The sequence below is a fragment of the Gorilla gorilla genome, chromosome 19 (assembly GCF_029281585.2).
Source record: "Gorilla gorilla gorilla isolate KB3781 chromosome 19, NHGRI_mGorGor1-v2.1_pri, whole genome shotgun sequence".
NCBI lineage: Eukaryota > Metazoa > Chordata > Mammalia > Primates > Hominidae > Gorilla > Gorilla gorilla.
In genome coordinates this window covers 81124525-81144990 of record NC_073243.2, presented here as the reverse complement: position 1 = coordinate 81144990, position 20466 = coordinate 81124525, and the positions used below count along the sequence as shown (strand labels likewise).

The 20466-nt window shown below is 38.1% G+C and overlaps 1 protein-coding gene across 2 annotated transcripts in view; it reads right to left on the bottom strand.

The window, feature by feature from the left end:
- The window catches only part of SPEF2 (sperm flagellar 2), a 194774-nt gene that overhangs the window by 27581 nt on the left and 146727 nt on the right, over nucleotides 1-20466 (bottom strand). For both annotated transcript variants that reach the window (XM_055367707.2, XM_055367708.2), the window contains exons 27-30: nucleotides 16678-16825; nucleotides 14411-14539; nucleotides 12041-12179; nucleotides 9088-9317 (exon numbers count right to left, since the gene is read on the bottom strand). In XM_055367707.2, the coding sequence (XP_055223682.2) occupies nucleotides 9088-9317; nucleotides 12041-12179; nucleotides 14411-14539; nucleotides 16678-16825 (646 nt within the window). The remainder of the gene's footprint in view (nucleotides 1-9087; nucleotides 9318-12040; nucleotides 12180-14410; nucleotides 14540-16677; nucleotides 16826-20466) is intronic.

The window sequence follows — 20466 nt, the reverse complement described above, 5'->3', positions numbered from 1 at the left end:
TTTACTTTTTTCTAGTTTCTCTCTTAGATTTTTTCGTTCTACTTCAGCAATAAAGTATGTAAACATTCTTGCTGATTTTTTAGTTCTGAATACTGGGCCAATATCAACACCTTTCATATAATCTAATTTGCACATCCAAATAAAATCTTTGAGGGGACGTCCGGTCTTGGCAATAGCATGGCATGATCTGAATAAGTTCTCTACTCTCCCGAGGGTTACTTTGCTCATGGTCCTCATCATTAGTTTGGTGGTGGCTCTGTTCACTGGAGAGCTACTTGTTGCTTCCATTAATGAGGCCTTGGCTTGAGCCTCGCTGAGATGATGTGCACTGAGAAATTCAGTCCTAAAGTTGTCAGTACCATAAAAAAAATTCACTTGACTTCCCCCTGACTTCACTCCATGCTTATGAAACAAGGCGCAGAACATAAGATTTAATAGCTCATCATATATAAGCCATGGATATTTTTTAAGCCAAATTTTCAAAAATTGATGGCTTCTTTTTGGAAGATAATGGTCAAGCTTCTGCGGCCTTTTCTGCTTTTCGGTGACTATTCACACCATCCGAAGGATTCCTGCCTTTAAAATAACTCCACATTGTTATTTTAAGTAATCACAATTTCTACCCTCAGTTTTGCTTAATCTCTGACCCCTACATTTGCTCACTATTTTTGGAAAAATTTTATGGAGTTCTTATTAATTACCAGGCATTCTGTTAAGTGCTTTAACTAGTTTATATCACAGAATCCTCACAAACCATTACCCCTATTATATGGTTCAGAAAATGCACTGACTATTATTATCACCGTTGTATGGATAAGAAAGCTGGCACACAGGGAGGTTTATTAAACTGTCCAATGTTGCAGTGCTTGTAAGTGGTGGAGCGGAGATTCACCAGTAGCCCGACACTCCACAGCCTGTTTGTACACTTCCCTCTTACACGCGTCTTGTATGAAGAAAGGAGTGCTATGCTCTTCTTCACTTTAGAATCCATTTCTCCATACATAAGAGTGACATGGCTTTTAGCTAAAATTTTCTTCCCTTGGTGAGAGAAAGGAATAATAGAGCATACATGGTAGTGTGTCTGCAAGATCTGCCTTGGACATCCCTTCCCTCCTGCCTAAGTCCTACCTTCTGTTGCAATGCCACAGCAAACTTGTTAATTTACCAGAAAAAAAAAAAGGGTGTGAAGCTTTGAAATCCTTGCCAGGTGGTTTTGTAAAGGAGCTATGCCTCATGCCTTATCTTTTTCTTTCCCCCAAAGGTCTAATTTTTGAGACATATTTGATTATTTGTCAGACAAGGGGACATATATTTATCTGAACAGAAGGATAAAAAACTAAAAACTACACAAAACAAAGTCCTCAAATACCAGTTTCTCCCTGAAGGCAGAGAGCCTAGATCACATATATGTGTCCCTTCTACACATTCTTTGATGCTACTAATCATTAGATTATGTTGTCCTGTTTTATCATATAATAAAAAATTGAATATGTGTTTATTAAAATATTTCATGACATATATTCTTTTTTTTTTTTTGTCAATACTTTATGGTTCTAGGGTTTGACCCCTCTGACTAGAACTAAATAATGTGCTTCATAATGTCTGGCTGACTGCTAAGCACTTGGTAGATGTTTAAGAAAATTAATCTCCTTTCCTACTTGGTTTTCATGATTTCATATCTCAATCTCTTTTAACTGAAAACCTTGACATTAGTTGACCTGCCTCTGCCTTTCATACCTTATTTGGGTCTAACTTCTCCTTTGCTTTTTTTATTTTTTTTGAGATGGAGTCTCGTGCTGTCGCCCAGGGCTGGAGTCCAATGGCACGATTTTGGCTCACTACAACTTCCGCCTCCTGGGTTCAAGCAATTCTCCTGTCTCAGCCTCTTGAGTAGTTGGGAATACAAGCAACTGCCACCACGTCCGGCTAATTTTTGTATTTTTATTAGAGACGGGGTTTCACCATATTGGTCAGGCTGGTCTCGAACTCCTGACCTCAGGTGAACCACCCACCTCGGCCTCCCAAAGTGCTGGGATTACAGGCGTGAGCCACCATACCCAATCTCTCCTTCGCTTTTTAATCAGTCTTTTTGTGGCTCTGGTTAAAATAGACCCCATTTTTGCGATTCTAAATGTTACTGTATTTCATTTAAAATTAGTCTCCTTGTAGTTGACAGCTATTGCCTGCATTTTCTTACTCATGCATTGGGCTACTTGTCAATCTTCCATATTAGGCCAGTTGCACTATGCCTGGGGGCTGCTCACATAATGCTGGTGAATAAATGAATAAAGAAATGAAAAAATAAAGTCTCTTTTTGTTAAAGTCTCTTTTTGTCTCTGTCTCAGAGACAGAGGGTACACATTCAGAACTCTGGGCTGTAGTGGTTAAGCTAGATCATTCAGCAGCATGGTTTTTACAGGAGTTCAAAGGCAGAAGTAGCTACTGCTGCCTATGTGAGTCAGCGTGAGGGTTAGCCCAGAGGCTTTTGAAACTGAACTTTCCAGGAAGAAAAGCAGGGGAAGGGTATTCCAGGCAAAGGGGAAAATGGAGCAGCTGCGCAGATTTTGAAATTGCATGACACATTGAGGGAGCATGGTAGCTCATGGCTGTACTCTCAGCACTTTGGGAGGCCGAGGTGGGAGGATCACGAGCCTAGGAGTTCAGGACAGAATAGGCAACACAGTGAAACCTCATTTCTACAAAAAAAAGAAAAGAGAAGAAAATTAAAAAAACAAATTAGCTGGGCATGCTTGCAGGCACCTGTAGTCTCAGCTACTTGGAAGGCTGAGGTGGGGGGGGGTTGTGTTGAGGCTGTAGTGAGCCATGATTGTGCCACTGCACTCTACCCTGAGCTACAGAGTGAGACCCTATCTTAAAAAAATCATAAAAATTTAAATTTAAATTAAAAAGTAAATTTAAAGTTAAAATTAAAATTAAAAAAATTTAATTTCCAATACTGATTTTGCTAGTTTCAAAACAGAATTTTAGTTCTATGGACAGATTTTCCTAAAGATATTACCTTGAATTCTGAGTATATACTTTCATTTGTCTAACGTAAGTTGTCTGGCTTCAGGAAAATACCTGTGTGTTTCATTCTGAAGACACATTTGAAACTCTACTCATAAACAGTTTTAACAGATCTTAAAGCCTTCTAGATTCACTACTGCATTTCTGCGATCTGAATCTGATCTAGTGGAAAGAATTCACCCATTGAAGGAAGCAAAGGCAGGTGGGGGCCATAGACCTCTTTGCTGTAATCCCTATATTTTGCCACTTGCTGTGATAATTCTGTCAATAACACCTATTCTTCTATATCATTCCCTTCTCTAAGAAATCTTTCTGTACTTCTTGATTTGGGTAAATGTCAGACTAACTTAGACAATTTTCAGATCAAAATACTTACCTGCAAATACATAATATTGTATTTTTATAATTTTCTCAGAGGCACTAAGCCTGGAAAAATCCATAGAACTTTCTAGTTACTCCTTTCAGGCAACCAACTACTCAGGTGCCCTTATTCCTGCCTCTGGGTTCTTTGAGGCTTTGCAGAGAGACTGACAGTGCCTGCCACTCTCTCACACATATAGCCTCTTCCCTGCTCCAATCCATTCTCCATGACACTTGGCTCTAAATGCCTTTGAAAATCCTCTCCTACATGTCCTTTGCAAGCCACTTGAGACTTCACAACCTGACCACAAGCTCTCTGTGGTCCCACCTCCTGCCTCTTTGTTCACAGTTCCCTCAATATGTCATGCAACCTCCAAATCTCCACAGCTGCTCATCCCTTTGCCTGGAATACCCTTCCCCTGCTTTTCTTCCTGGAAAGTTCAGTTTCAAAAGCCTCTGGGCTAACCCTCATGCTGACTCACATAGGCAGCAATAGCTACTTCTGCCTTTGAACTCCTGTAAAAATCATGCTGCTAAATGATCTAGCTTAACCACTACAGCCTAGAGTTCTGAATGTGTCCCCTCTGTCTCTGAGGCCAGTCATTAAATCCATCCATCTCGGCCGGGCACGGTGGCTCATGCCTGTAATCCCAGCACTTTGGGAGGCCGAGCCGGGCAGATCACGAGGTCAGGAGATGGAGACCATCCTGGCTAACATGGTGAAACCTTGTCTGTACTAAAAATACAAAAAAATTAGCCGGGTGTGGTGGCGTTTGCCTGTAGTCCCAGCTACTCGGGAGGCTGAGGCAGGACAATGGCGTGAACCCGGGAGGCAGAGCTTGCAGTGAGCAAAGATCGCGCCACTGCACTCCAGCCTGGGCGACAGAGCGAGACCCCCTCTCAAAAAAAAAAACAAAATCTATCGGTCTCCAAAAGGGGTTCAAAGAAGGGGTCCTTGTCAGCTTCTTAGAGCAATGTTACAGGCCTTGAATAAATAAATGCTGCATCTTTTGAAGAAAAAGAGAGGGTGTAGAATTTGCTAAACTGTTCTCTTCAGGTAGGTTCTCAGCAGAAGCGAAAATAGCTATGATCCAAATCTCTGCAGGCATTTCATTGAGTACCGATGGGCTTACAAGGAAAAAGAGTTCTTATGGCTTAAGTGCAGACAGAGGAACATTGCTAAAGTATTCTAGTTTCAACAGAATCCAAATTGCTTCCATCAGAAAAAGGCTGTCTTCCTTATGTACTTGGCACTTGATGTTTGGAGACAAGATGTACCTAGCCAGAACTTACTGGAGCACACAAAATGAATGTTTTTGTTTGGAATGCTTGTACTCCCTAGGAAACCACATTACTTTATGATTTAATTCTACCAGGTGGTGTGCATTTTTTTGGAAGCACTCAGGGGTAACATTGCAAATGCCTACTAGGGTATTTCCATCTTCAAGAAACCAAGCTAACATTTTGGATAATAGAATACTTTGTATCAATATTGTATATTATATACTAATATGACATTACTATAATTATATAGTCAAGTCACAATGGCTTATATGATTACACTTAAATTGCACATTCTATGTGCTATACTCTTTCTAAGCATTTTACATATATTAATTACTTTAATCTTCATAACAACCTTATTTCAATACATGGAATAAGTATCATTATTATTCTCATTTTACAGATGTGGTAACTGAGGCAGAGAGAAATTTAATAACTTGTCCAAGATCATATGACAGTCTTTTGACAAGAGGTGAACTTGAGAAAGAACTGTTTGACTCTAGCCATCCCATCATAGACTGAGGTGGATAATAAGGGAATTAACATATGAAAATGTTAGCAAAGGGTCTGACACATAGTGACCATGCCAAATTGGCTATTGTTATAATTCAGAAAATATTCACTAGATCTAACTCTGCCGGGAGTACGCTCATAGGAATGATTCCTAGGATAGGTGATGGAAAGAATGGTTTGCTTTCTTTTACTCATACTGTTCTTATGCTTCTAAAGTATGGATCTTTGTTAAGTGGCAGGAAAAATGCAAGTGTAATCAACTGTTTCATTGCATTTTGCATGATCTAATGTGATTATCATGTATAAGGTCATTATTTTTTCTGGTATATTTGTGTCAATAATAATCAATAAATAATATTTTATGTCTAATCATTACCTTTACCAAAAGAGAGGTAGAATCATCATAAGTGGCAGAATTTGACCAGAAAAGGAGTGTTGAATATGTTACAATATATGATCCTTTTCAATTTTATGTTATCTTTAGTAAGGGCTATTTTAATGGAGACTTTTGTTTTCAAAGGGATTAACCAATACTTAGCAGAAAACCCCTTAAGCTTTAGTTCTTTCCATTTACATCTTGATACTATCTAGTTGCAAGTATTTAAAGCATTCAGTCATTGTTCTAATCAAAGATTAAATAATAATCCAATAATTGTATTTGTGTGGCATGATTAAAACATGCAAAGTGTAATTTAGTAACATCAGTGCTTTTTATAAATCTGCTAAAAAATCCTACCATGGGCCTAGTAACATAATGGCTGTTATGTGCAAATAAATATGTATGCTTCCCTCCCAAAAAATCCATCTGTTTTAATATATCTTAGTGAACTTGAAAGTTGCATCTTAGATATTATGGATTGCATGGGCATATATGAAATAATATAGGAAAATGCTTTTATTTCTTGGCATAGGAATAATAGCAAGTTTGAGCAGGAAGTTCTGCAGGATCACACATTTGAAACACACATGTTCAGCCAGCTCCTCCACACTTTCAAACCTGCTATCACTCACTAAGATTGTGTTTTGAAATTACAGAGTTCTAGGGTAAATACAGTGGAAGGTATCATAAAGGATGGTTTTCCATTTCTTGGAAGAAATACAACAAAAGCCTTCATTTAAAAGACGGATGGGTGTGTGTCATGTTTCTTAAGTGAACAATTGCCAAACCGGGGTAGAAAAACAAAAAAGCCAGAGTATACTTTGTGGGGCCAGAAGAGATGGGGAAAAGGGGTGAGTGGCAGTTAATGGGTTTCCTCAGGCAGGGCCATTGTCAATGTTTGGAGCCTGATTTCAAGAGTATCAGTAGAGAACCTCCAATTCTGTGACTCTGGGATGCAGAAAAATGGAGTAATACTTTTCCCTGCCCTCTATAAGAATAGCAAGAATAATAACAATGAACATTACTCCTGTCAATCAAATTCCCAACACTTATTAATTATTTTAGATATACCTAAAAAGCAATATATGCAATACATATTTTTTCAAATGGTATAATTAAGCTAATAGAGAAAAGAGTTTAAACTGTTCGCCCATAGACCATACATAACTCACTTTGAGTCATCACAATCCCCAAATCCTACCGTATTGTATAGCCTTGTAAATTCTGTGGTAATTACAACTGTTATTCTTGCATATGGGTTAATTCTCCAGCTTGGGTGGGAGGAGGTGGTTCCTCACACAGAGAAAGCCTCCTCTTCTACTCGGCTGGAGTTCATGCAGTTGGAGAAAGAAAAGCAGAGCAGTCTCCTAAACATTTCCCAAACATCATGCTCCTATCCTCACGCTTCTTGCCTACAGAGTTTCCAGCAGCTGTTCCCCTAACTGTAAACATTCTCTGTAGCCTTGCCACAAAATCTCTTTACCCTCTTCAATTTCTCCCTCGTTTTGCTCCACAGACTTTTCCCTGACCAATTTCAGGGCACACTGATGCTTTGCATTCTTGAGCACTTGAATAACATTCATACTGTGTCCCAGAAAGAACTCAAACAGTTGTTCATATTTCCTTCCTTTTTGCTTGCCTTTTCAAATTAAACTCTCAGCTCCTAGGGCAAATGGTTTCCTTTTACTCTGCTTTTAAAAAAATAAAAATTAAAAAAAAACAATTCCATTTCTCCCTCCCTCCCTTCCTTTACTTCCTTTCCCTCCCTTCTTATTTCTCCCATAGTCTGAAAATATTTATCTGTTGACATCTTTGTGTCCCAAGGGTTTCTAGAGTTAATCTTCTGAGACACATGTCAAGTTATAGCTGCTATTTTTTATAATTTATTTTTAAACTTTTAGTGGAAATATGAGCTCTGGATTTGAGGTTGGATCCAAGAAAGTATTATGATTAGCATCATGGATACTAGGGTCCCTGCTGAAAGATATATTGTAAGTGGATGATAATTTTCAAAATCCATTTCTACCTATTCAAGTGTCCCCAGATGCCTTTAGTTTTCACCTATTAATTGAGTGATTTCCTCCCAGTCACCAGAGTGTAGGATTAAAGCAAACCACATGTCATGTTTAGAATCCACTTACACATATCTTTTTATTTTATGTGTAAAATAATGGCCTGGATAAAATGAAGAGAAAAAGCAACTCTGAAGAGGGAAGTACATAATAACAGGGCATTGTGGAGCTCACACCATGTAGAAGAGGGTGCACTCTGTCTGACTAAAGGACTGAAGGAATTTCATGGGCTGATTTGTAAAGTCGAGATTTTTTGTACCTGCTGATGGCCATGTTTCCTTTGTGCCCAAATGCTGCCAAACAGCATCTCCGTCCCTCCACAGCTGAAGTGTGGGCTTTTATACCTTGGAGCTGTAAAGCCTGCTCTAGCTGATTTGATGAGCTGACACATCAAAGCGCAAGGTTCACCCAGGCACACACACATACACCAATTTCATCTATTGGGCTTGGCAAGGAAGCTTTCGGACTTAGAGTAATGCTCTTTTTACTAATGATATATGATGTGAATTTCTGGAAATACTGGACTTTTTTTTAAAGTAACATTGTATTACTACTAAAGTCAGTTGACTATGCTACAGGGAAAAGTAATAATTTCCCCATAAGTAGTATATGTTGAAAAATAAAAGAAATCTGCTTATGAGAGGCAACTTAGTTCAGTGAGAAGGGGCAAGAACTTTGGATCTGCAGAGTTCTGAATGATATATGACCACAGGCAAAAAATCTGCTAAACTCCTCTGTGAGTTAGTATCTAGACCTTTAAAGTGGAGATGATAATCCTATGTGATCTGTCTGAATTACTTGTGCTATCAATCGACAGAACTCATTGAAGAATATCTGGAAGTAGGAAAAGGCTGAATAAAAAAAGCCTGTGCAGATGCTGTAGGTCCATGCTGATAAAATGTGAAAGAGATAAAATTGTTGTGTGCAGAAAACATTTACACATACATATGAACAAACCGACTAATTAATTAAGCAAACATTTTCTAACAACTTATTTGATTCTGCTTATGGTCTACAAGCACTGAGGGAAAAGGCCAACATAAAAGGGAAATCTTCTACTGCTTGGTCTCCCCTCACAGAAACACAAACTCATAATCTCAATATAAAATCTAAACTAGAAGTATGCACAAAGTCTTTCTGTAAGCTGCCAGGTGGAGTAATACTCAAATATACAAACTTGTCATCAAGGGTCGGGGAGGACAGGAGAGAGGAATTACCAGGAATGAAATGAGGATCACCACACTGCTCAGGCATTATCCACAGTGGGTACTGCTTGTTTAATCAGGGTCTATGTTGTATGAAACAAATATTTAATAAACTAGAACAAAGCAAGGGCATGTTTTAGTGCCACACGATCCCATAGAGCTGATTTTACTTGTTGGCAAGTGATTGCTGTCCTGGTTAATCTTAACCTTTTTTTGTGCTCTTTTCATGATAATTATTTTTTCCTACCGTTAGGTGCCATATCTAAGAACTGATCTCGAAGACTGTCAAGCTGTTCAATGGTCAGGGTGCCATCTTCTTCCTTTTCTACAGGTGGAGGACGTATCGGTGGGGGAGGATCTGGGAAGACTTTTATATTGCCATTAATGAAGAAGTCTTCTTGGCTTAAATAAAGTTCATTCTGAATTTTTGTAGATGTTTCAATGTGATAGCGAGCTACGTCAGTTAATTTTTCTATACTGAAAGTGGTAAAATGGATAGCGTTAACCCCATGAAAGATACTATTAGATTAATAAAGTTTGCTTATAAGACATATACACAAAAGTAAACAGATTATATAGCTGTTAGACAACTCCATCTGCATGCTTATAAATTTCAATTTGTCCCCAAATCTATTTTGTAAAAAGGCAGGGTATAAATAAATGCAGATTAAATAGAAAATGCATGCTTATTAAACAGCTAATAGTTACACATTTTACACAAAACTGAACTTAAAGAGAACCTATTAAATATAGTTTTTATTAGTATTAGAATATATTTTACTATGTAAGCAAGACTATATCAAGGGTTATATTTAATACTAAGTATGAACCAGAATAAGGTTATATGGCATAATACTCTGTAAAACATGACTATTAGAATTACATTTATTTGGAATTAGGATGAATTATAAAGTGAATCAAGTTCAATAATGTATTTCTAGAAGAGTGGCTTTTCTCTATTTCTGTCAAAGAAGTTTGATGTTATCTAAAACAAAGATGTCAGAATAGCCTCTGTTGCATATAATCCATTGAAATTGCTTTGCTATCTTCATGAAGAATAACAATTCCTAGCTAGATCACATGGTAAAGCAGCAACAGCTGGGAACCACTATGATGCGGTAGAAAGAGTGCTGGAATCTGAGTTCTCATCCTAGGACACTCGCTAGCCACAGATCCTGGGCTCTCTGAATTTCCTTGTCTTTGCAATGGAATCAACAACGCAACACTCCCTAGCTTGTGGTTATTAATGTGAACTCATATACGGCAAAGATTTAAACTGTACTGGGGGTATAGTTAATGACCTTTTAAAAGTTATTTTAAAGGCTAGAGAAGTTTTATACATGAATAAGTGCATTATCGCTGTATTGAAGAAAGGATCTTGTTTATATATTACAATGAAAGTGAGCAACACAGAAAAATGCATATTTGATCTCATTTTATATAATTCATAGGCACCAAATATACCATATACTGAAAATATAACTGAAAATTTAAAAAGTAGCATTAGTTGCTGTCTTTCAAAAGATACTCTAGAATTCAACTCCAGAATGTTGTCTTTGTGAGTGTCCATGTAATACGTGTTAGCCAATTAGTTTATGCTTTTAGGGTGGTTGCGTGCTTGGGGACAGAGGAGGTCACTGGATAGCTGCTGAGTTTACGTGAGTGAGGAGGGACTCCAAATGTGGATTGAGACCCGACCATAACCCGGCACTATACTCTGTAAAACATGACTAGTAGAATAATACCTTTACTGGGCATCAGGATACTAAAACAGATGCGCGCCACCTAGTGGAAGGTTACTAAGAGTAATCTTAACAACGGAAAGAAAAAAGTGCCAGGAAAATAAAAGCAGGATTTGAAGGTCAAAGGGATCTGCCAGCTATTTATTTATTTATTTATTTATTTATTTATTTATTTATTTATTTGTATCACATTTCTAGGTTTTAACTTCTTGTGGCCACAGTTCATGACAGCATCTGTAGATTCACAGGGCAAAGACATATACAATATAAATCTGAGAAATATGAATACATCTGCTAAAATATGCATTTACACTGGATGGCCACATGGATGGGAGCCATGAGTCCCAAAAATGAAGAAGATAGACTTTCATTTCAAAATAGCAGGCAGAGAACAGAAATGAATATTATTACTGTGTGATGCTGATGAGTAACTGACTTGGTTATCCAGTAGCAAAATGATTTTAAGCATTACTGCAGTAAGCTTACTTACTTATGCTTGTGTTTGTATTTTTTATTCTGTTTAATGTTTGTTTGTTTGTTTTACTATGGAGCAATAGTTCTAAACAACTAGGCTGAAGACTTTACAAAAGAACTTCACTATGAGACAAGGACCAGAGAAAACGAACCATAACAGCTGCTTTTTACATGACAGTTGTTGCTTCTAAGAATAATTGCCTTTTGAATACTGTTTGTGTAGCAACTTCTAAGTTTTCAGTAAATGTTTATTGTAAACTGTAGTGCATCTTGGAATCTAGATCTAGGGTAAACTTCTGAAATAGCCTGGCTGGAGTGTTTCCTTGTATAGATGAAGCCAGTGAGGCCCAGAGCAAACAAGCATGCTACTAATTTGTGGACAAGATGGGGCTCCTGGTCTGGACAATCATGACTCACTCTGCTGAGCTGCCTCTTTGTACCTTTTAAGGGTGAACTAACAGGATGAGAGTCATTGCCCCTCAGTAGCAACGAAAGTCTGGGAAGTCTTTGGAACTCAACAGAAAAGTAGAACTTGGGGTTGGTCTTACAAGAGAATCAGTCTAGCTGGTAAAACATTCCAGTGAATGACTTTTTAATCTCCCCTTAATTGGCTCTGACTGATAATAAATCTACCATTGGAAAAGTATCAAGGATTATTTTACTTCTGAAAACTATTTTTAAATTACCTATAATCTTACCTTGTAAAATAAGGTTCTCATTGATTAGTATGACAGCTAAACTCATAAATATTGTGCAAAGTTTAATATAGCAATAGAACCCTTTGATGCATGATTTACTGTTAGAAAAGCGTTAATACAAACATGATAGTAAAGCTCATATTATCTGTTTATACACGTGATTTCCTAAAAGGCCAAAATTTATATTTGTAACTAATTTAAATTTGTAAATACCTTAAAAATCTTCATCAATTTTGGTACTTAGAATACACAAAGCATATTTTCAGAAGGTCATGTAGTACTTTACCTGGCCATTTCATTCAAATACCTCTCACCAAGCCATTTTTCCATGAGTTTATATACATCAACCACCTTTGTTACTAAATCTTCAAGAAGAGCCAATGCTTTTGTCTTTATCAGTTCAAGTCGAAATTGCATGGCTATTTCTATTTGCAAAGAGAAATAAGAATGTTTTAACATATTGCAGTGCATGCATTTACTAATGAACAGATTCACTTTGAAACCACTGGTGCTTCAATTTGTGAAGCTTTAGGTGCACGTTTAATATACCAGAATAGATAAGCTGATATCCATCTCACTGAAAAGCAAAATGTAATATGTGGTAGAGTCATTTGAGAAATTATCTGAACCAAAACTATAATTGAGCTTTTTATCTATTGCACTTTATAGCAATCTACGCTTTGATAAATGAAATGTGAAAACACACATAGGTAATTTCCGAATTTTGAAAAGGGAGTGGGGACCGTGCTCATCTCCTTACTTTAGAACCTGGGGTGGCATTGCCATTGTATTTCTCAGCACCATTAAAATCAGGGCAAACTCCATGTGCCCCTGGGCCTATTACTGATCCTGGCACATAATCTGGTTGGTGGATTTTACCTCCAAAATTTTTCCAGTTTCTCTTTTTGGCTTTTTTCATCATCATCGCCTAGTTTGGGTGCTGATTATCTCTCACTTAAACTGTTGCAATAGCCTCAATCCTACTTTTTCTAACTTTCTTCCCCCACCTCAAATCCAAATCCACCTCCACACTATCCAGAGTAATTTGTCTTACCTGCAGATGTGATCATAATCACTTTACTGCTCATAATTTTTCACTAGCTCCCAGTTGCCACCAGGGAAGAATCGAACATTCTTGGCAGTGCCTAGATAACCCTCCATGGTGTGGCCTCCCCATCTCCCAAGTCGCTCCTTCCCAGAACATGCCTCATGCTCCTAAGCTACTCACAAGCTGATATGCCTCTTACCCCTCTCTCTGCCATGGCACGTAATACTCCTCTTCATTCTCACGCCAATTTTTCCCCTGGAAAAACTTATCCATAGTCTTCCAATTCCGCTCAAGAATTAGTTCCGTTGGTAAGTCAGGAACTCCCTTCATGTCCCCTTTGCCCCATACGCCCACCACCAATATCACATTTTTTTTGAGACAGGATCTCACTATGTTGCCCAGGCTGGATTCAAACACAATCGATCCTTCACCTCAATCTCTTCAGTAGCTGTGACTACAGGCCCAGCTGTCAACAGGTCAACATGCAACAGTGATTGCATTTCTCTTCCTTGAGACTGAGTTTTTTATTTATGTTTGTACATATAAATGTGTGTCTCCAGCAACTATCACAGTACTTGGCACAGAGTGGAAAGTCAATAATCATTTGTTATATGCATAAATGAATTTTGCTACACTAAGGATCATGTATGGAATGAACTGAAAGATGAAGTATACTGAAAACCACTGAAATCAGATGCAGGGCAGGCAATAGGGGAGATGCATCTGTCCTGGACTCGCCTGATGCCACAGTCTCCCTGTGTTCAACTGACTTCAGATTTTATTGTTGGGGTTATAGAAGTGGGTGGTAGTAAGATGGGAAGGACAGGGGAGAGAAAATGAGAGAAACAAGGGATGGAAATCATCCTTAGTAGTTAATAGTCACTGAGTAGTTAAAGGTGTCTCGGCATACCCCATGCCACATTTTTGTGGTTTTGTCATCTTGTATATTGACCGTGTTTTTTTCCCTTAGGATATGTTTGCTCAGTTTCCTGATCTTTTCAGATTTCATTTAGAATTGCATTACAAGACAATTCGGAGAGCCATAAGGAGAATATGTTTTGTGGAGTCATTGCTCCTATAGAGAAGAACACCTGTGAACATAATAGATATAAGACTGGCTCTCCTATGGCCTTTGTTCCCAAAAACTCATTTTCAGGGCCTGTTAGCCTTTAGTTAAAATTTATTTTCCTAATGAGGGACCTAAATTATTCTTCCTGTAATATAAAACCACTTACTTTAGGTAGTCCCTATCTAAACCTGTAAAATCATACGAACTTTCAACATTTTCTTTTTGTTTCTGTTTTATGAGATTTTAATTATTGCTATTGCTTTTTCTAACCCATTCCCAAATTCTTTTTGGTTCTTTTTGAGATCGTGCCATCAGTTAAGACTGATTAGGTAGTGCCAAAACATCTGACTCATGCAACACTCAAATCTAGTCCTCATGTGGTCAAACGAAAACAGTCAACTGAATATTTTGCTTTTCAACCTCTTTGCTGTATGTTCTCATGGACATGGTCTGAGGCAATTGATGAGCCAGTTGTGGGCTGTTTGGCTACTGGTCTCCTTTCTACTGAAAAGCATCATCTTAGTCGTTTCAATAGCTACCTTCAAATTGCAAGGCGGCAAGGTGTTCTTCTTTTATTTTAACCCTCAGTTCATTTTTCCTTTCGATTTCAGCAATTTCCTCCGTTGTTACTATGACAGGAGTTGCTTCTGCCATAGGTGGTGATTTACCTGAAAGGGCAATGAAACATGCTGAGTAAACTAACAAAATACAAAGGTGTGCACATAGTACTTGGACAGAATGAGCACAAAGCAAAATTTGTTAAGCTATAAACCTCTAGTGATTCGGAAACAATGAAACCTTGGTCCTCCCAGCATCCGTGATGAAATATTGAATTTTTCCTTGAGAATTCTCTGTATGGTTCCTGGGCTGGACTCATATAAAAACACCCCATTTGTGTAGTATAATTAAAAAATAAGGTATGTAGCAAGTGCAAAGATGGTTACAGTTTCCAAACATAGTGAAATCCAGAGTTTAGGGACAGAAATTAGCAAATCCCCACATAGTGCTGACCCCATTAGACACCTGCAGAATTACCACTCCATAAGGGATAACTTCTATTAGCAAAGTGTTTCCTAGATCTTCACCAAAAAAGAAGATACGAGAATAACCTCAAGAAGATGTGGGTGAAATGCGGGTGATGGTCAAGAATCTATAATCTCTTTAAATATGATTATTATTTTTTGAGACAGTCTTGCTCTGTCACCCAGGCTGCAGTGCAGTTGCATGCTCATGGTTCAATGCAGCCTCGACCTCCCAAGCTCAGGCAATCTTTCCACCTCAGCCTCCCTAGTAGCTGGGACTACAGATGTGTGCCACCACACCCAGCTATTTTATTGTATTTTTTTTGTAAAGACAAGAGTTTTGTCATGTTGCTCAGGCTGGTCTCGAACTCCTGGGCTCAAGCAGTCCACCTGCCTTGGCCTCCCAAAGTGCAGGATTACAGGTGTGAGGCACTGCTCCTGGCTAATTTAATTATATTTTAATTAGAACTTAACTATAAGTACATCAGTGATTATATAAGAGAATTAGAAAATATAAATTTGTCAGTACTTATCAAAGGATTTACCCATGTGCTATGGCAATATGATTCTAGTTGCAGGGCCCATTTACATAGCTCTATTTTCAGTTCAACTAATCTTTCTTGAGGGTCTGACTTTGAAGGGTTCAAATCTTGTAAAGAAGATACTGTAAACAAAGAAATTGTAATATGTTGCAATAATAGATGTATATGTAAGTTACAGATGAAGGAGAGATGAATCTCTCTGGATTTCTGTTTTATCATCTGTAAAATTAAGGGATCAGACCCCAACAGTTATTCCATCAAAGTCAACAGAAGCACTTCCCTTATTCCTGCCACTTGAGATGGACTAAAGTGGTGCGTTCTTTATTGAGGTAATACTCTTCCCTCTCCTTCAAGTGCCACTGACCCACTCCTTCCTCCATCCTCAGCGCTTTCCTTTAACTCCCATTCCTGGCTGCTTGAATATTCTCCATCTAAGAAGCATCTTCTACGCCCTCAGATGGAGAAGGGAGACCTTGTTCTTAAGGTACCTGTACCTCCCCTAACAAAGCACAATGGTCACATGTCTCTCTCTACTGCAAGACTATAGCTGGATTAGGGCAGGGATTGTGGTTGTGATTTTTGGTTTTGGTTATAATTTACTATTGTGTTCTTGGCATCCATCTAGAGCATTTCACATAGCAGGTGTATAATAAACATATCACAGACAATCTATGAGTGGAGTGAGTTCTGCTCATTTGCTTCCCAGGATTCCACTTCAGAGGGGGAGGGTAATGTTGATGCCAAAGCTATTCATTCCTAAGGTTAATTAGGGATCTCTTTCAAGATGTATTTTCTCAACTGTTTGTTTTCCCTCATGCTACTGAGCCAGGGATTTAGGCAGGAGGCCTCCAGGAGAAAAGGACTTGCCCCTGAAACATACACATAGCTTTTAAAAACATAGCTTTTAAACTTCTCTTTGTTACTGCAGTGTTAGCCTTTCTGCACAGACTTTTCAGATGACATAGTACCATCCTGGAAGTTCTTTTAACATTTCAAAACTATCTTTGAGGTTTATTTTACCCTGAGTACATCTGGCTATTTGGTTAAACAAGTTAGGTGGGCTTGGTATGCAATATGATTTGCCACTAACACCACAAATCATAGAAGCCTGGGTCTCTAGTTTAAACCTAATGAGTAGTATTTTAGTGGCTTAGAGGCTAATAATGTGTCCAGTTAAATGCTCGTTTTCTATGAAGGAGAGGTTTAGGCATCCAGGGTTCTGAGTGCTAAAACCATAAATACCTTTGGGTTTTTTGTCTTCCTGTTTTTTCTTGGGTGGCTCCTTTTTGACTTTTTTATTTGCACCCATCTGAGGAGATTTTTCTTTGGGGTCTGCTGGCTGGTTTTCTTTTTCTTCTTCCATAAGCCTCTGATGAATTTCAGCAGCCACCTGGTTGCGTAACAGCAATATTTCAGTTAATGTCGCATTTATAAAATATGGCAACCATTTGGATGTAGTCATTACTAAATTCTGCTGAAACCTTAATCCACTGTAAACAATTGTGCCCATGTACTCGAACTTTACAAAACACACCCCACCATGTTTTACTTAAGTGGAAACCTGGCCCTGTCCCAAGATGCGGCTTCCCTTCCACCATCTATGTGGAGGCTGCTCACTTTCTCAAGCCCCACCTGCAAATCATCCTTATGTTTCCTCACTGCCACCTCCAGAGTGTCACAACTCCATGGTTATGCAAAAATTCCTTTCTTTTAAATCTCAGACACACATTTATACTTCTCAGTTCCTTTAATCTCTTGACTTCCAATCCAGGGTATTTCTCTGTATCAATGTTTCTTAACGTTTTTTGATAACTGATCTCCTACAGAGTTTTTTTTTAATTTTTTTATTTGCATTCATAAAATTTTAATACTGCAGAAGCATATTTGTTTATGTTCTGGGTGTATGTTTGTGGTTTCTTCATACATATATTCATCACCCTCGGCAACAGCCAATTTTTGGGACTGCATGCCCTGTGTTAATCGGGTCATGGAGAGTTGAATCCTGGGCTTCTATTCTACTTGAGCACTAAATATCACCCCCAAAAGACTGAGTATTTGTGAGGTTGACCCATTCCACAGGCTAACCCCAAGGTTCTTAGCTTCCTCTGCTGGGCTGACTTTCAGCTTCTCTCCATTCCACCAAGCACCTCCTTTCATTCTCACAAGTGTCCTGGCTTGAGATTAGTTGTTCTGTCACCTCATTCTAAGTGCTGAATGGAGAAGCTCTGTCCTTTCCCACCCACGGGGTCAGGAACTGCAGGTATCCCTCCACCTCTCCTCTGTGGCTGGCTCTGCACTTCAGGCAGCAGAAAAACCTTGTCCCATGACAACACAGATGAACCTGGAGGACATTATGCTAAGCAAAATAAGCCAGGCACAGAAAGGCAAATAATGCATGATCTCACTTATTTGTAGAATCTTAAAAAGTCAAAGCATAGAAGTAGAGTGTACAAGAGTGGTTACCAGGGGCTGGGGTGGGCGAGTATGTGGGACAGGGAAAGGGGAGATGTTGGTCAAAGGGTACTAAGTTTCAGTTAGATAAGAGGAATAAGCTCTGATGACATCTTGCCCAGCACGGTGACTATAGTTAATAATAATGTATTGTATATTTCAAAATTGCTAAAAGAGTAAATTTTCAATGTTCTAACCACAAAAATAATAAGTGAGGTAATAGATATGGTAATTAGCTTGATTCAGTCATCCCACAATGTACACAGACATCAAAACTTCACAGTGTACTTTATAAATATATGCAATTATTATTTGTAAATTAAGATTATATATATGTACACGCTTGTCTTCAGGCTTGTGTCACTGGGGTTGTACTTGCAGTTAGAAATACTGGACATTTTGCAATAAGTTCAACTGCCCCTGGGGAGGCGAAGGTTGTTTATGAGTGTCACCCCAAGAAATGAGAACCCAGGAAAGAATCCCAAAGGTAGAAACAACACACACACACACGCACGTGCGCGCGCACACACACACACACACACACAGATATTATGGAGGCAGTAGCAACACAGGGTTTAAAACTCTAAAATCTCAATAAAGCAATTGGTGAAAAATGGGGGTTATTGAGGGCTTATTTAATTATTTATAATTTCTGGGGAGAATGGGGTGAGGGGATGAGAAGACAAAGATTAATGAAGGTGAATAGAAAAATGAATAAGGCATAATCTCTATCCTCAAAGACTATTACAGTTTTGTGGGTGAGATAGACCAGCCAGTTCCCACCTTCTCCAAAATTCTGCCACACTGCATACCCCATGGCAGCATGTAACTGTTCCCAAGTGTTCTATGAGTGTTAAATCTTGCCCCATCGTCCAAAGGGGCCTCGTGCTTCCCAGAGCTAAACCAATCCTACTTCTTTGTATTCTTCACAGCTTTGAGTGTCTGTGCTGTGCTCAAAGGGGATGCCCAGTAGGTGCTTAATAGTCAATGGACTTTCTTTCAAAAGAATCATATTCCACAGAATGCACCCTCAACTTCTTCAATATCAATAGAATCTTGGAGGAATACAGAAAGGTTTCAGAGAGCAAGCAGATTTCTTTGTGTTTTTTTCTTTGTCTTTTTCTTTCTTTCTGCCTTTGCTTTTTCTTTCCTTTCTTTTTTTTATCAGATGCCCTTTTGATAAAAATGAATACCAAATACTGTACTTGCAAGTTCTTAGTAAAGCTGAAAGCCAACTTGCTAAAATTCTTCCCCTAAATTGCAAGCAATTCAATTTTTAATCGGTTCCTGCAAAGCACTGTAAGTTAGCAATTTTCTTCAAAATTGGATTTTTCTCCCTTGTAAACAACTTTGTGATGATGATAATTATCATAATTACCTGCATAATTATGCATCATAATTGTCTGAATTTTTCTGGTCCACTTCCCTCAAAGACCTCTGGGTTGCTATCAAAAATTAATGTAATTCCCAATTCATTCAGCAATCTAGCTTATAAAGCTGGAGAGAACTTTAGACATAATGCCTTGACATTGTGGGTGTTAAAAATATGACTTGTTTCTTTGAAATCACTGCATACCCACTAATTAGAAGAAAGTTTTGCCAAAAATTAACATAGTCTACTAAATGGATAGCTCCTGGTAAAACTGCGGTGTAGAAAAAAGCCTATGTTAAAGTGCTCTCATTTTTAGTTGCACTAATCTCAGCTGGTGCTGTTTGCCCCACAACAATTTAGTGAATCACACCTGTTTCATTAGAAATTCAAAGTTGCCTTAAGATTGTGTGATATCAAAGTCAAGCAGTATTCAAATACGATTGTTAGTAATATTAATTACTAAGCAGTCCATTTTCCTATGCTTTCTATAAGATTTTTAAAAGTCCACAAAGAAAAGGGTACAATGTTTGATACATTTCTTAACGTAGAGATAAGTTAAAATTTATAGCTTCTAAAACACTTTACATACATTATTTCATTGGATTTTTTCAGCCATTCAATAAAGTAAAGATACACTATCTCCAATATTACAGATATAGCCTAAAGAATTAGAGAGGTTAAGTGATTTTCCTAAAATCATATCAGCTTAATCAAGAGGCATAGCTATATGATCCTCCCTTTCTAAGAACATACTATTTTTCAGTGTCATTTTCTCAGGTAATTTTAATGGGATTCATAAGACTTGTAGATTATGTCTATGTTGCTCATTTAACAATAAGAATAACTCATTTTTTTCTAGAGCTTCTACGTCTGGTTTCCCACTTTCTGGTGCTTGGTACTTGTTGTGGTCTCTGCTACGATCATCATTGTCACTAACGTCATCACTAATATTGACATCATTATCATCAGCATAGCAGCAGCAGCACCTCAAGACTATATTGAGGGCTTATTATTATATTATGCTTGATGTGGGCATTATACTAGGTCCAAGGTATACAAAAAGTTTTAGAATCTAGTTAAGTATTCAGACTAACAACTAACAAAATACAAATTACAAAACAACAACAACAATAACAACAACCACCTAGATACTAAGAGCCAAATGAGTAGGAAAGACAATAACTGCTATGAGACTAGAAAGAGCACAC